This window comes from Onthophagus taurus, chromosome 3 (assembly GCF_036711975.1).
Source record: "Onthophagus taurus isolate NC chromosome 3, IU_Otau_3.0, whole genome shotgun sequence".
Taxonomy (NCBI): Eukaryota; Metazoa; Arthropoda; class Insecta; order Coleoptera; family Scarabaeidae; genus Onthophagus; species Onthophagus taurus.
The window spans coordinates 9,611,503-9,625,079 of NC_091968.1; the positions used below are offsets into that span (position 1 = coordinate 9,611,503).

Here is a 13,577-nt window from a genome sequence, read left to right on the forward strand (position 1 = left end):
ATTTGAAATTTGAGTATATTTTTGAATTATTTGAAGTATTTTGCATAAAAAAATACTTTTAGTGAAATATTGTATCAGCCACAGGATTAGAGATAAAATCAATTTTGTATTAAAATGCACAAATTTTAAGTTGAATGTTACTCATCAATTATAATTTAAATCCTCGATCGAATGTTTTTCTGTGGAACTTTGTATGGTTCTTACACATTGAAAAACAATAATCTTTCGCTTTAATTATCTCGCATAATCCGAAGTAAAATGTTGCCCCTCATATCACCGCGTGTCAATCTTAGCAAAGCATCATGTAAATTATATTAATTTATACGTTTATTAGTGAATTCAGGGCGATCGGCCGTTTATGGGAACTTGTAAAGTGCGTCCTAATTGACGTTTACAGTTTTCGTTTCGTCGGCGAAAAAGAAAAACGGACAGGGGATTACGTCCGGGGATATACGTACGATGAACTTTAAAGAAAACTCTGAAAAACTCTTTCGTTCGGAAACAGGATTTATTGAGATTTATTAACAATAAAAACGTTGTTCGTTAAGTTTAATCGGCGTCGTTTGTGGGTAAGCAAGGATTTCCGATTATTTGATCGGCAATTCGACTTGCCTCTCTTAAACCACTAAGAAAAGCGCCATGAACAGTTGCGGGATAATTTCTTATTGTGTGTTCTCCGGCGAAAAAAACTCTTGCAGGACCCGAGGTTACCGATTGTCCTTGAGGAGTCGGTGGAATAACTGGGGACGCTAAAAAATCATAATCGCTTCCAGAACTTCCAACGGCAACGAAACTATAAGATCCTCTTGACCAAGGATCAGCTCTCCAACGTGTAACAACAGTTTCTTTAGGTTGTGGAACACCAGATTGGCCGAAAATACCTCGGAGCACAGCGATGCATCTAAATATAAAAAAAGAAATTCAGAAAATAAAGATATATTGAGTCACTTCTTTGAAAGTGATCTGTACTATTCAAACAATCGCTTAAGCAACCCGGATTCGAACGTATACTATTCAATTATTAAATATCAGACGTTTTGCAATTTGGTTATACAACGCGAGTATCACTTTTCGATCTGAATTTACACAAGAGTAAAAATATGAAATGTCACCGCTTGTTAACGAAGTCAATGAATAAGAAAAAAATTAGGTGCGCCTATCTGCTTATCCAATTAAAACGTCGGCCCTAATTGACTAATAGACCGTTGATTCTTTCGAAATTACATGAGACAGCGAATTAATCAATACAAAAAATTTACCTTCCAACGATTACATCATCCGTAACATTTTCCATAATAGCTGCAGCATCTCCAGCAACTAAAGCCAATAAAACCGGCGCTTTATAAAGATTCCAAAATAGAAAAAGTTCTCCTCTACTTGCAGTGGTGCTACCGACGTGCCCAAATAAATTCGCTTGGGGATTCCAAAAGATTCGTTCAAAACACAAAACGACTTTGTTTAAATTTCCAAATCCCAATCGCTTAATTGCGGCTGCTTTCCAATCTGGAAGCGGAGGTGAAAATTGAACGGTGTTAACTTGACTGCTCTCCGGAGCGACGCTAAGCTTGAGTACGCCGAGAGGAAGGGTGCAAAGTACCACGTCAGCTAAAATTAAAAAGAAGAAACACCATAAAAGTTTTAGTAAGTACCGAGTGGTAATTGTAGAGTGTTTATTTACTCTATACATAGCGTGACCAATTGATTTTTAAACTCGACTCGGTTGTGGTTCTCATAGACTCAAAGCGGTGATTTGCGTCCTCCGGAGAAGATTCGCAGAAAACCTAGGGAGGAGATAATTGCGAAAAATCGCGCATACACGCAACAACAACCACTTCTCGGCGTTATTGGATGCGACGAAGAATGCGTAACGTCGTAAACCGAGACGCGATATTTGAAAATCGTATTTTTTTTATGGGAGGGCCGCCAGTTGTCTGAATAGAAAAAAATAGTCGCGTCGGCCGCGCCTCTGCGCACCATAAAATCCATCCCCTACGCGCGCTGGTTTACAGCCCGCCGTAAATTTCGCACTTCCAGACTCCGGTCCGGCTGTTACGGTCCGGGTTAATGCACGTCGTAAATATCCCACATCAATTACACGCCGAACCAACGACCGTCCAAGCACAAACGAAACGAGGCGGAGGAGGCGAAAATAACATGACCAACTGAACGAAACCGTAACTATTTTCTCAAACCGTCTGAGGATGATACCGTACCGTGATAAGTATTCGTAGACATCGGATTGCGGGGGTTGTACACGGTCACCTCAACTCCACGTTGATTGTATTCCACTTTTTTTACTGCTGCATTCAATTTTATATCCAAACCATCTGCCAGCGCCAATGGAACACACGAGTAACCATTTCGAACTGAAAGAAAATACAAAAAAATATATTATAAAATCATCATAATCATAATTTGAGATATTTTTTGAATTCGTTGAAATATTTTGAACAAAAAAGGTGCTCTTAGCAAGGCGCTTTATCACCAATCGGTTTGGAGATAAAAACGGTTTTGTGTTAGAAAGCACAAAAATAGTTTTTGAAAAATTTATAGAAAATTTCATATCTCAAGAACTAGTTGAGATATCGGCATGAAATAAAATACATATTAACCAAATTTAATCAAGATTAAACACTGCAAAAATTATTGGTTTATTCCAACAAATTACATTTAAAAAATGTCTATCTCAAGAACAAATTGAGGTATCGTCATAAAATTGAATGTGTTTTAAAGCAAATTTTATATAGATTCAACAAAAAAAAATCTCTTTATTAAAATTAATCTTGAAATCACGATGTTTTGAGTTCATCTATGCATAACATGATGGTTTTAGAAGTAAATTTCAAAAAATTGTATTTCAAGAACAAGTTGAGATATCGCAATAACATGAAAACCATTTTAAAGCTAATTTAATCAAGATTCAACACCGTAAAAAGTATTTCTTTATTCCAATTAATCTAGAAAGTCACGATGTTTTGAGTTCATCTTTGCATAATATGATGATTTTAGAAGTAAAACTTAAAAGAAAGTGTATCTCAAGAACAAATTGAGATATCGGCATTAAAATGAGATGCATTTTAAAGCAAATTTAATCAATATTCAACATCACCAAAATTATTGCTTTATTCCAATAAATCTTAAAGTCACAATGTTTTGAGTTAATCTTTGCACAACATGATAATTTTAGAAGTTAAATTCAAAAAACAGAAAGAACAAATTCTCAAGAACAAATTAAGATGTCGCCATGATATAAAAAGCATTTTGAAGCACATTTTGTATAGATTCAATACAAAAAAATGTATTTCTTTATTCAAATGAATTTTGAAGTCACGATGTTTTGAGTTCATCTATGCATAACATGATGATCTTAGAAGTAAAATTTTAAAAAATTGTATCTCAAGAAGAAGTTGAGATATCGGCATAATATGAAATGCATTTTAAAACAAATTTAATCAAGATACAACAACGCAAAAGTTATTGCTTTATTCCAATAAATCTTGAAGGAACGATGTTTTGACATCATCTTGGCATAAGATGATAATTTTAGAGGTTAAATTAAAAAAACTTGTATCTCAAGAACAAATTAAGATATCATCATAATATTAAAAGCATTTTAGAGCAAATTTTATTACAAAAAAAAGTATTTCTTTATTCCAATTAATCTTGAAGTCACGATATTTTGAGTGCATCTTTGCACAATATGATTTTAGAAGTAAAATTTAAAAGAAAGTGTATCTCAAGAATAAGTTGAGATATCGGCATAAAATGAGATGCATTTTAAAGTAAATTTAATCAAGATTCAACATCACAAAAATAATTCCTTTATTCCAATAAATCTTGAAGTCATGATGTTTTGAGTTAATCTTTGCACAACATGATAATTTTAGAAGTTAAATTCAAAAAAAACTTGTATCTCAAGAACAAATTAAGATGTCGCCATGAAATAAAAAGCATTTTGAAGCTCATTTTGTATAGATTCAATACAAAAAAAAGTATTTCTTTATTCAAATTAATCTTGAAGTCACGATGTTTTGAGTTATCTATGCATAACATGATGATTTTAGAAATAAAATTTAAAAAACTTGTATCTCAAGAACAAGTTGAGATATCGTCATAAAATTGAAAGAATTTTAAAGCAAATTTTATATAGATCCAACATAAAAAAAAGTATTTCTTTATTCCAATTAATCTTGAAGTCACGATGTTTTGAGTTTATCTTTGCATAATATGATGATTTTAGAAGTAAAACTTAAAAGAAAATGTATCTCAAGAACAAGTTGTGATATCGGCATAAAATGAGATGCATTTTAAAGCAAATTTAATCAAGATTCAACATGACAAAAATTATTGTTTTATTCCAATAAATCTTGAAGTCACGATGTTTTGAGTTCATCTTTGCATAATATGATAATTGTTTAGGTTAAATTTAAAAAAATTGTATCTCATGAACAAGTTGAGATATCGTCATAAAATTGAAAGCATTTTAAAGCAAATTTTATATAGATCCAACATAAATAAAAGGATTTCTTTATTCCAATTAATCTTGAAGTCACGATATTTTGAGTTCATCTATGCATAACATGATGATTTTAGAAGTAAAATTTAAAAAAATTGTATCTCAAGAACAAGTTGAGATATGGTCATAAAATTAAAAGCATTTTAAAGCAAATTTTATATAGATTCAACACAAAGAAAAATATTTCTTTATTCCAATTAATCTTAAAGTTACAATGTTTTGAGTTCATTTTTGCACAACACGATAATTTCAGAGGTTAAATTTAAAAAACTTGTATCTCAAGAACAAGTTGAGATATCATCATAAAATTGAAAGCATTTTAAAGCAAATTTTATATAGATCCAACATAAAAAAAAGTATTTCTTTATTCCAATTAATCTTGAAGTCACGATATTTTGAGTTCATCTTTACACAACATGATGATTTTAGAAGTAAAATTTAAACAAATTGTATCTCAAGTACAAGATGAAATGTGGGTATAATATGACATGCATTTTAAAGCAAATTTAATCAAGGTTCGACACCGCAAAAATTATTGCTTTATTCCAATTAATCTTAAAGTCACGATGTTTTGAGTTCATCTTTCCACAACATGATAATATTAGAGGTTAAATTTAAAAAACTTGTGTCTTAAGAACAACTTGAAATATCGTCATAGAATTAAAAGCATTTTAAAGCAAATTTTATATAGATTCAACACAAAAAAAGTATTTTTTATTCCAAGTAATCTTGAAGAGAAGATGTTTTGACTTCATGTTTGCATAACAAGATGATTAAATTTAAAATAATTGTATATCAAGAACAAATTGAAATATCGCAATAAAATGAAACCCATTTTAAAGCAAATTTAATCTAGATTCAACACAACAAAAGTTATTTTTTAAATGCTATATCATTTTATGGCACGATTGTTTGATTCATCACCAAGCAATATTTCTTTATCTTTATCATGGAATTTGTTAGAGTGTGAAATATTTTTCCACAAATATTTTGTTGAATTCGCTTTACTAGTTCTATATTTATTGCAAAATTGTAGATAAAGGCATAGCTGAGTCGGAAGTGCCCGCATATATCACGCGTCGATACAATTTATGGTTAGATCGGGAAGAGATGAAGAATTGTAGGGAAATTTATGGTGGTGTTGTGTAAGTTATGGGTGAAGATATGCATCAACGAGCACCTTTCTCGTCCTTTTTATTTACATATTAACAACTATAATACTTAAATATAATCGTTTTATCAAATAAGCAGCAGTTTATGGCCCCAATTTCCGTTATGGGTCAAAACAATTATATTTCCCCCTATTTTATACACCTGCCTCGACGAAATTGTATAACCATAAATTCCAGACGGCTGCCGTCGAACTGAAACACCAACTTCCTGGAAATAAACAATACGCCAAATGTTTGAAGTATTTATTTCCGCCAAAAAATTACATATTCTTTTCACAAAAGCAAAACAAAGCTGGGTAATTTCCTCGAAAATTGTTCGAGTGAGTTCTCGTTGGTTGGAGGAATAAAGGAGCAAGAGCAAAGCACTTTTAGGGAGGAGTTTTAAAAGTCCGGAGTCGCCGTCATTGGCTTGAAATTTCGGGTTCACTTCGTGAGGCGGCTATTATTACACTACAAGGGGCGGCGTAGTAAAATTCCTCATTCCACACTTTTACAGCGAGCAAAAAAAAGTGTAATTGATGCAATAATACTTGGAGCAACAATCATAAAGTAAAATATAACGCCGATGGGAAAGTCACGTTGTAATTATAAGAGAGAAGGAAACAATTAACCCAGCTTGGTAAAGACGGTAATTGTCGATGGAAAACGACCAATTTTGCGAATTACCATTTCCGGACTGCAATTTATTTAGTTAACCCTCAATGCACGGCGAAAATCTTGTCAATTTCGATTCTCTTTTTGCCCGTTCAACGCCGTTGACTCAACAAATTGTGAAGATAAATTAATTTAAACCACGCACGACAATTGAAATTATGATGTTTTTTGGTTATTGTTCTTGAGGCGATGTCGTTGCGTGAGAAAAGATCGCCTTCTCAATATCGGTTCACACGCGTGCGCAGCGGGCAGACGCGAATCGATTTGAAGAACCACGTCATCGCTTAATGAAAACAATGACAAAGCGCATTGTTTAGAAGTAGTCTAACTCGATTTTAATCAATCGTTATAACCAAGGTCCGTTGAGTATCGGTTATAAGCTTATCCAATTCGAACAAATTGACATTGACGGGGTGAGGTAGGAAACGTGACATCACTGGAGGAAAAATATAATAGTACTATTATAATTAACACGTTGACTGCCGCAATAGTCACTAAAAGTCTACCTATGCGAAGTTAGCCCCCAATTAGATAGGATTTTACATGTATAGTATTTTGATTATAACAAGAGAACCAGTCAACCGATTTCGATAAACAATGTCTCATTCGAAAGCTCAATCTTTGGCCAATAGGAAAGTGGAAATGCCCGATTCGAAATCTCTCTCGAATTCCGCTAAAACGTCAAAATAATGCGAAGGTACACGAAAATAACACAAAAATGACCTTTTTTAAGTGGTGATAACTCATAAACGATGTACTCGGTGATCAAGATCTAACGTCATTCGATTCGTCATAGTTTCTTCTATCGAAATCACAAAATGCCCGATTTCAATTCTCTCCCGTTAACCTTGTACTTTGCCCCCAATATAAAAAAATTAATTTAAACTAAATCGACTACAATAAGAGAACGGTTTGACGGATTTTAATGTTTTATATGTCAATCGATAGCTTTCGCCTGGCTGAATGCAGTTGTCGAAATGCCCGATTCGAAGTATTTAAGAATTTTGATTAAAACACAAAAAACGAATTAATCACCGAAACACATCAATATTGTCTATTTAATTAATTGATCAATTTTAGTCGTCAACGTCTCGATCGAAAGTATGAACCACAACGAATACGAAGGCGGAAATGCCCGATCTTAAAATTTACTAATTATACCTACGTACGGTTATTTAAATGACTCCACCTATCTACCGACTGGAAGTCTAGCCCCCAATAAGAAAAAATTAATTTGATTAAGGGCCGGTTCTTCAGTCGCTAGATAAACTCCAGTTAAGTAAATCTCGGTATAACTTGAAAAGTCAATTCTCGTCAGTTTAAAGATCGATATATCGAGAACCGTCCGATGAAAAAAATTGCGGTTAACTTTGTTGTATTCACTGAACATTTCTACGTAATATATGTGAATTAGAAAATTTTCGACTCCGCGATTATCCTAAAATCGCGAGTTAAATGAAAAAAGTAGCCTATTTTTGACGGTGCCGGCAACTTTGTCCACTTTGCGATTTTTTTTCTCAAAAACTATCCGACGAAAAAAATTCTAATTTGAACAGGTGATACCCTGATGTGTTCTTAATGATGTGCATATTTAATTTTTTCGATATTCCATATAGTTTCGCGGAAAATCGCGGTTTAGTAAGATGCGGTATAGTCGAAAACGGCTGGTTGGATTTTAACGCGGTTTTAACCAAAAGATGGCAAATAATTGTGTTTGTCGAATCCTGTTATTGGGTTTTCAAAGTTTTGTCTCCATAATTTTTTTAAAACAATTTACGCGTGCTATAAATTAAAAAGAGGGGGGTTCCGTTCAGTTGGAAAAAGTGGTGCTGGTTGTGTTCCAGACTGGCTTCGATGTGGTTAATAGAAATATTCTTCAGTGCTTTGGAAATATCGTCTTCCTCTATAGATAGAACATGTTCTAAGAGACTTTTCCGGTAATACACTTTTGTTAAACGAATTGCATTTTCATCCATAGGTTGGATAAGTGGAGTACAATTGGGTTGGTATAACGTAAACAAGTAACTATAAACTATAAAACTAAACGTGTTCCAACTTGTTTAAACGGCCACACAAAAAGACCGTTAATTCCGATTAGCGAATCTTCTAGCAATTCGGATTGCAAGGGACATAATGCAAATTTCACGTTTTCTAATTTTGCTCGGATTACAAGGGAATTCGGATTTGGAGGTGTTCGAATTAGCGGAGCTTTACTGTATACAATTTGAAGGAAAAGTTGGAAAAGTTGAAGAAAAATTGGATATAATAGAAAATTTTAAAAGAATTTTAAAAATTGAAAGAAATGTAAATTAGCATCTTGCCCCTGAAAACTTTATTTATATTTCAATATAAACAACAAAATTATTACAGGGTTGCGGCGCTTTTTGTATGAAACTATATACAGCTAAAAATATAAAATTTGGAAAAGAAGAGTAGAAAACTAGTAAGAACAACAATAAGTTATACTAAAGGTAGAAATACTAAAACCAAAAATGAAAAAAAGATTTTCTGTTTTAGTACAAATACATTTTAAATCAGTCTATTACTTTGTTCGTTTGTTTACATCCTTTGTTATGATTGGTAGAATATTTCAAACATTTTCATATTAGTTGTTCTCTAGAAATAATCCGTTTACAAAAAATTATTTTTTATGTAAGTGGGGAGTAGACTTCCAGGCAGTAAAGTCACCGGAGTCACCGCAGTACTTTCGATGGAGATGTTGACGACTAAAATTGGTCAAATAATAAAGGAGATAATTGACTTATTATAATTAATAAATTTTTTATGTTTTATTCAAAATCCTTAAATATTTCGAATCGGGCATTCGACGTACGCATTCAACCAGACACAGGCTTTCATTTGCGATATAAAACATTAAAATCCGTCAAACCGTTCTCTAATTATAGTCGATTTAGCTTAAATTAATTTTTTCATATTGGGGGCTAGACTTCTAGTCGTTAGATTCGCGGCGTTATTTCAATAGCCGTACGCAGGTAATTAGTAAATTTTGAAATCGGGCATTTCCACCTTCGCACTCATTGTAGATCATACTTTCGATCGAGATGTTGATGACTAAAATTGGTCAATTAGTTAAGGAGATAATTGATGTGTTTGATTAATTCGTTTTTTGTGTTTTAATCAAAATTCTTAAATACTTCGAATCGGGCATTTCGACAACTGCATTCAGCCAGGCGAAAGCTAGCGATTGACATATAAAACATTAAAATCCGTCAAACCGTTCTCTTATTGTAGTCGATTTAGTTTAAATTAATTTTTTTATATTAGGGGCTAGACGTTCGGGCGTTCATAAGTGCGTAAACAACGAGCCGAACACGGTGTCATTCCGTGGGCTGTACAAGGTTAACGGGAGAGAATTGAAATCGGGCATTTTGTGATTTCGATAGAAGAAACTATGCCGAATCGAATGACGTATAGATCTTGATCATCGGGTACATCCTTTACGAGTTATCACCACTTAAAAAAGGTCATTTTTGTGTACCTTCGCATTATTTTGGCGTTTTAGCGGAATTCGAGAGAGATTTTGAATCGGGCATTTCCACTTTCGCCAAGGATTGAGCTTTCGAATGAGACATTGTTTATCGAAATCGGTTGACTGAATCGGTTCTCTTGTTATAATCAAAATACTATACATGTAAAATCCTATCTAATTGTGGGCTAGAAAAATTGGGGGCTAACTTCGCATAGGTTAAAAGTCTATCCATTCTGGCCGGAACAATTTTAAAATTAAATAATAAGAATCAACTGGTGCTTCTCGTGGCTGTTGTGGAAATTTTGCCATGTATCAAGTTACGCTTCTCATGGCAGTTAACGTGTTAATAATATACATACATATAATATTAATATAAATACAGGGTGTCTCACGTAACTGGTTCGTTATAACTTTATTAGGTTCCACTATTCGTACAGTTTTAAAATTTTGGTATCATAGGTTGTTCATTCGGATCTTTCGATCTAAAATATTTTCAAGATGACTGCCACTTCCGGTCTTCCAGACTTCCGGTTGTCTAGGTTTATACGCAACCATACTGCGCATTACGTCATTGGAGAAAAATAATACCAGGAAATAATTCAAATTTTTAAAACAATGTAATTGAATTACTTATAATTATTAAGTTAATTGAATTACCTTTAAAATAAGGTAAAACTCGATAGGGGTGGTAAAAATGTAGGGGTGGTCATCCCCTAAAAAAACTACACATTGCATGGAAGTTCTAAATTATCTAAGAATGTAGTTTTCATGACACTTTAGTGATCCCCAAATTTTCAAATTTCTTTCTTCGCTCGTTCAAAACTTATAGCTCCGTCCCGGGAGTTTTGGGAAGTCCTGTATTTAGTGTGGTTGCAAGCTTTTTCAGAAACAAGTTCGAAGTGTTTCGAACTTGACTTCGAACTTGTTTCTGAAGAAGGTTGCAACATGGCATCCGAAACGTCAAACATTTTTCAAAAAACGCACAGCTTAACCCGAAAGTTTCTAGTTCTAGGTCTAGTGTTAGTTCTAGTTTTCGTTTAATTTTACAAGACATTGATTTATACTGTACCAAATTTCAGCGTTTTACTGTAAATAGTGTTTAAGATATTTAGAAAAATGTGTTAAAATTTCCTAACTTTGATGGCCTGTATTTTTGAAATTTGAAGAATTTTACTAATTTTTTTTACATGAATCGTCATCATTTTCACTCTGGTATATGTAGTTAAATTTGTTCCCCGAGTCACCGAAACACCCTGTATATGTAGTACATACAGGTGTCTCACGTATTTGATACGTTAGAACTTTTTAGGATCCACTACTCGTACAGTTTTAAAGTTTTGGTAGCATAGGTTGTTTATTCGGAACTATCGATTTAAAATATTTTCAAGATGGCTGTCGAACGGAAGTGACAGATATCTTGAAGCCATCTTTACCGGAAGTAGACTTAAACTTCGTTATTTTAAATGGAATGCTATAGTTTTCATTACACCTTTTAATTGTACCTAAAAAAATATGTTGACTTTCATAAAAGTTATTGATACCTAGCGTTTTTCGTTTTCGAGTTATTTTGAATTTTAGTTATTTTTGGCGAATTTCACCATGCTCTTTAAAACCCCATATCTCAGCCAACGTTCATTCAAAAGAAGCTCTAAATTGGCACGATTGCTCTTCAGATATTGTCAAATAGATTATCGTTTGTTTTATCAGAGTATCTTATACAGGATGGTCAAAAATTGAATTAATGTTTTTCCATATTCAATGGGAGAGAATAGAAAATTTTAAATGGAACGCTCCATATTTTTTTAGCCTATCAGATAGGGAATTTAATTCTCTACAAGTTATCTATAAGCAGTAGTTTCCGAATATTGTTAAATTTATCAAAACATGTACGGCATGCAGATTTGTTTATTAAGAAAGCCATGAAATTTTGACAGTTTTTGTTCCATGTTTGTATTATTGTTATTATTAGTTACATTTGACGGCGGGTGTAAGTCATTGAGCATCATGGCAAATTATTCCAACGACAATATTTAAAATTTATTTGTATTGATGGTACAGTATTGTCTTGATAAAGTAATAAACTTTTGGACAAGACGTGCCGAACACTTAATGACAGATGTCTAACAAACCTAACGCCCATATAGTTTCCCAATATGAGGGAAACTACAATAAATAGGTATAGCACTGTTTATAGATAATTTGTAGTAGAATTAAACTCCCTTTCTGATAGGTTAAAAAAATATGAGGCGTTCCATTGCCTGATTGCGTGATTTTTAAATATGCGAACATCCCTTTTAGCTTAAAGCACAATACAGGATATTTTTTGACTGCGGGTTGGTTTCTTGTTTAGAACGATTCACAGAAACATGCCGGGAATCCTTAGCGCTGTTGAGTTTAAGTTTAAGGAAATCCCCAACCATAGTTACTGTCGCTGTGTTTAGTGTGAGTGAACATTAATCTACCAATCTATAAGAACAATGCCTAAAATGATATCGTGTAATGTGTCCCAGTGGATAAAAAATTATCCCGAACTAAATTTAAATAATGAGGAATTATTTTGTAAAACTTGTGCCAAAGTTGTACGTATTTTTTTTAAAATTATTATGTTTTACCGTTTTAGTCAAAGATTTAAGTTAAAAATTAGAGTTTTTAGCGGAGTTGCCAATGTTTTGATGACAACGAAATTGTATTTTTCATAGAGTTTTATACTAGGAGTTAAAAAAAATGGAAAACTGTTAAATTGAAACTATATTAAATTTGATGTCTTATCTTCTTGGGATATGTTTACATGTTTCTAGACAATCGACAATGAAAAACACGAAGCTGTTTTATAGTCTCAGATTTAAATTTTTAATCTGTTAGAGTATCTATGGCTAACGTTTTTAATTATTCTTTTTTAAGACAACGTGTAAGAGGAAGTCCCAAATAGAACAACATGTGAAAAGTGCAAAACATATACAAAAATGTGATAGAAATAGATTGATAACAAGTATAAGAAAGGTATATTTTTGCAAATTTCCAGTAATTTTTGCATATTTTTTGCATATTTTCTATAATTTGACTGCATAAAAATCCGAGCTCTAATGATGACTTATCCAAGCAGTCGTAGATAATAATTATTTAAAGACTACGTTTGTTTACGTATATCGAGAATTTCATATAACTCGCAATATAAAGGCTGTATCTGAATGACGTTCCCAAACTTTAGGGAGTGATTCTTTAGCAAAATTTAAGGGTACTTTCTTATATGAACTATGCACGATTTCGACTCCCCTGGAGAGCTACGCCCTTTCAAAAACGGCGGAAAATTTTGGTTTCAGTTTGTTTCTTGATAACCGTAAATACTAGAAAAATTAAATTTGAGAAGTAAGTTCAGCTCATAATAGGGCACGTTTCTAAAATGTAGTAACCATAGTGACGAAAGTACTATGCACTTGCATTGTCCCACATAAAATTCAACATAGCTTAAAGGTGAGTTTAAACATGCATGGATTTAGTGGCGCCAGTAGTTGCGCCAGTTCTATTTGCACGCCAGTAAAGGTTCACACTACATGTCCAAAAACAAAAATAAGTGTCACGCCAGTTTCATTTTTAAAGTGTACTACAACTATATACACAAATTAGGACCTCACCGAAACGAAAATAGATATATTCTAGGTTTAATGTGAATAATTAAACGTTATCTTTAGTTTTAGACTCAACTTTAGACTTAACAGTTAAGAAATGAATAAATCCAATATTTTGT

At 32.9% G+C, this 13,577-nt stretch overlaps 1 protein-coding gene across 1 annotated transcript in view; it reads right to left on the bottom strand.

Moving 5' to 3' along the window:
• Nucleotides 1–489: 489 nt before the first annotated feature.
• The window catches only part of LOC111416279 (lysine-specific histone demethylase Su(var)3-3), a 242,010-nt gene continuing 228,922 nt past the window's right edge, over nucleotides 490–13,577 (bottom strand). The window contains exons 4-6 of the mRNA XM_071195080.1: nucleotides 2,214–2,366; nucleotides 1,260–1,605; nucleotides 490–901 (exon numbers count right to left, since the gene is read on the bottom strand). Of these exons, the coding sequence (XP_071051181.1) occupies nucleotides 550–901; nucleotides 1,260–1,605; nucleotides 2,214–2,366 (851 nt within the window). The 3' untranslated portion in view covers nucleotides 490–549. The remainder of the gene's footprint in view (nucleotides 902–1,259; nucleotides 1,606–2,213; nucleotides 2,367–13,577) is intronic.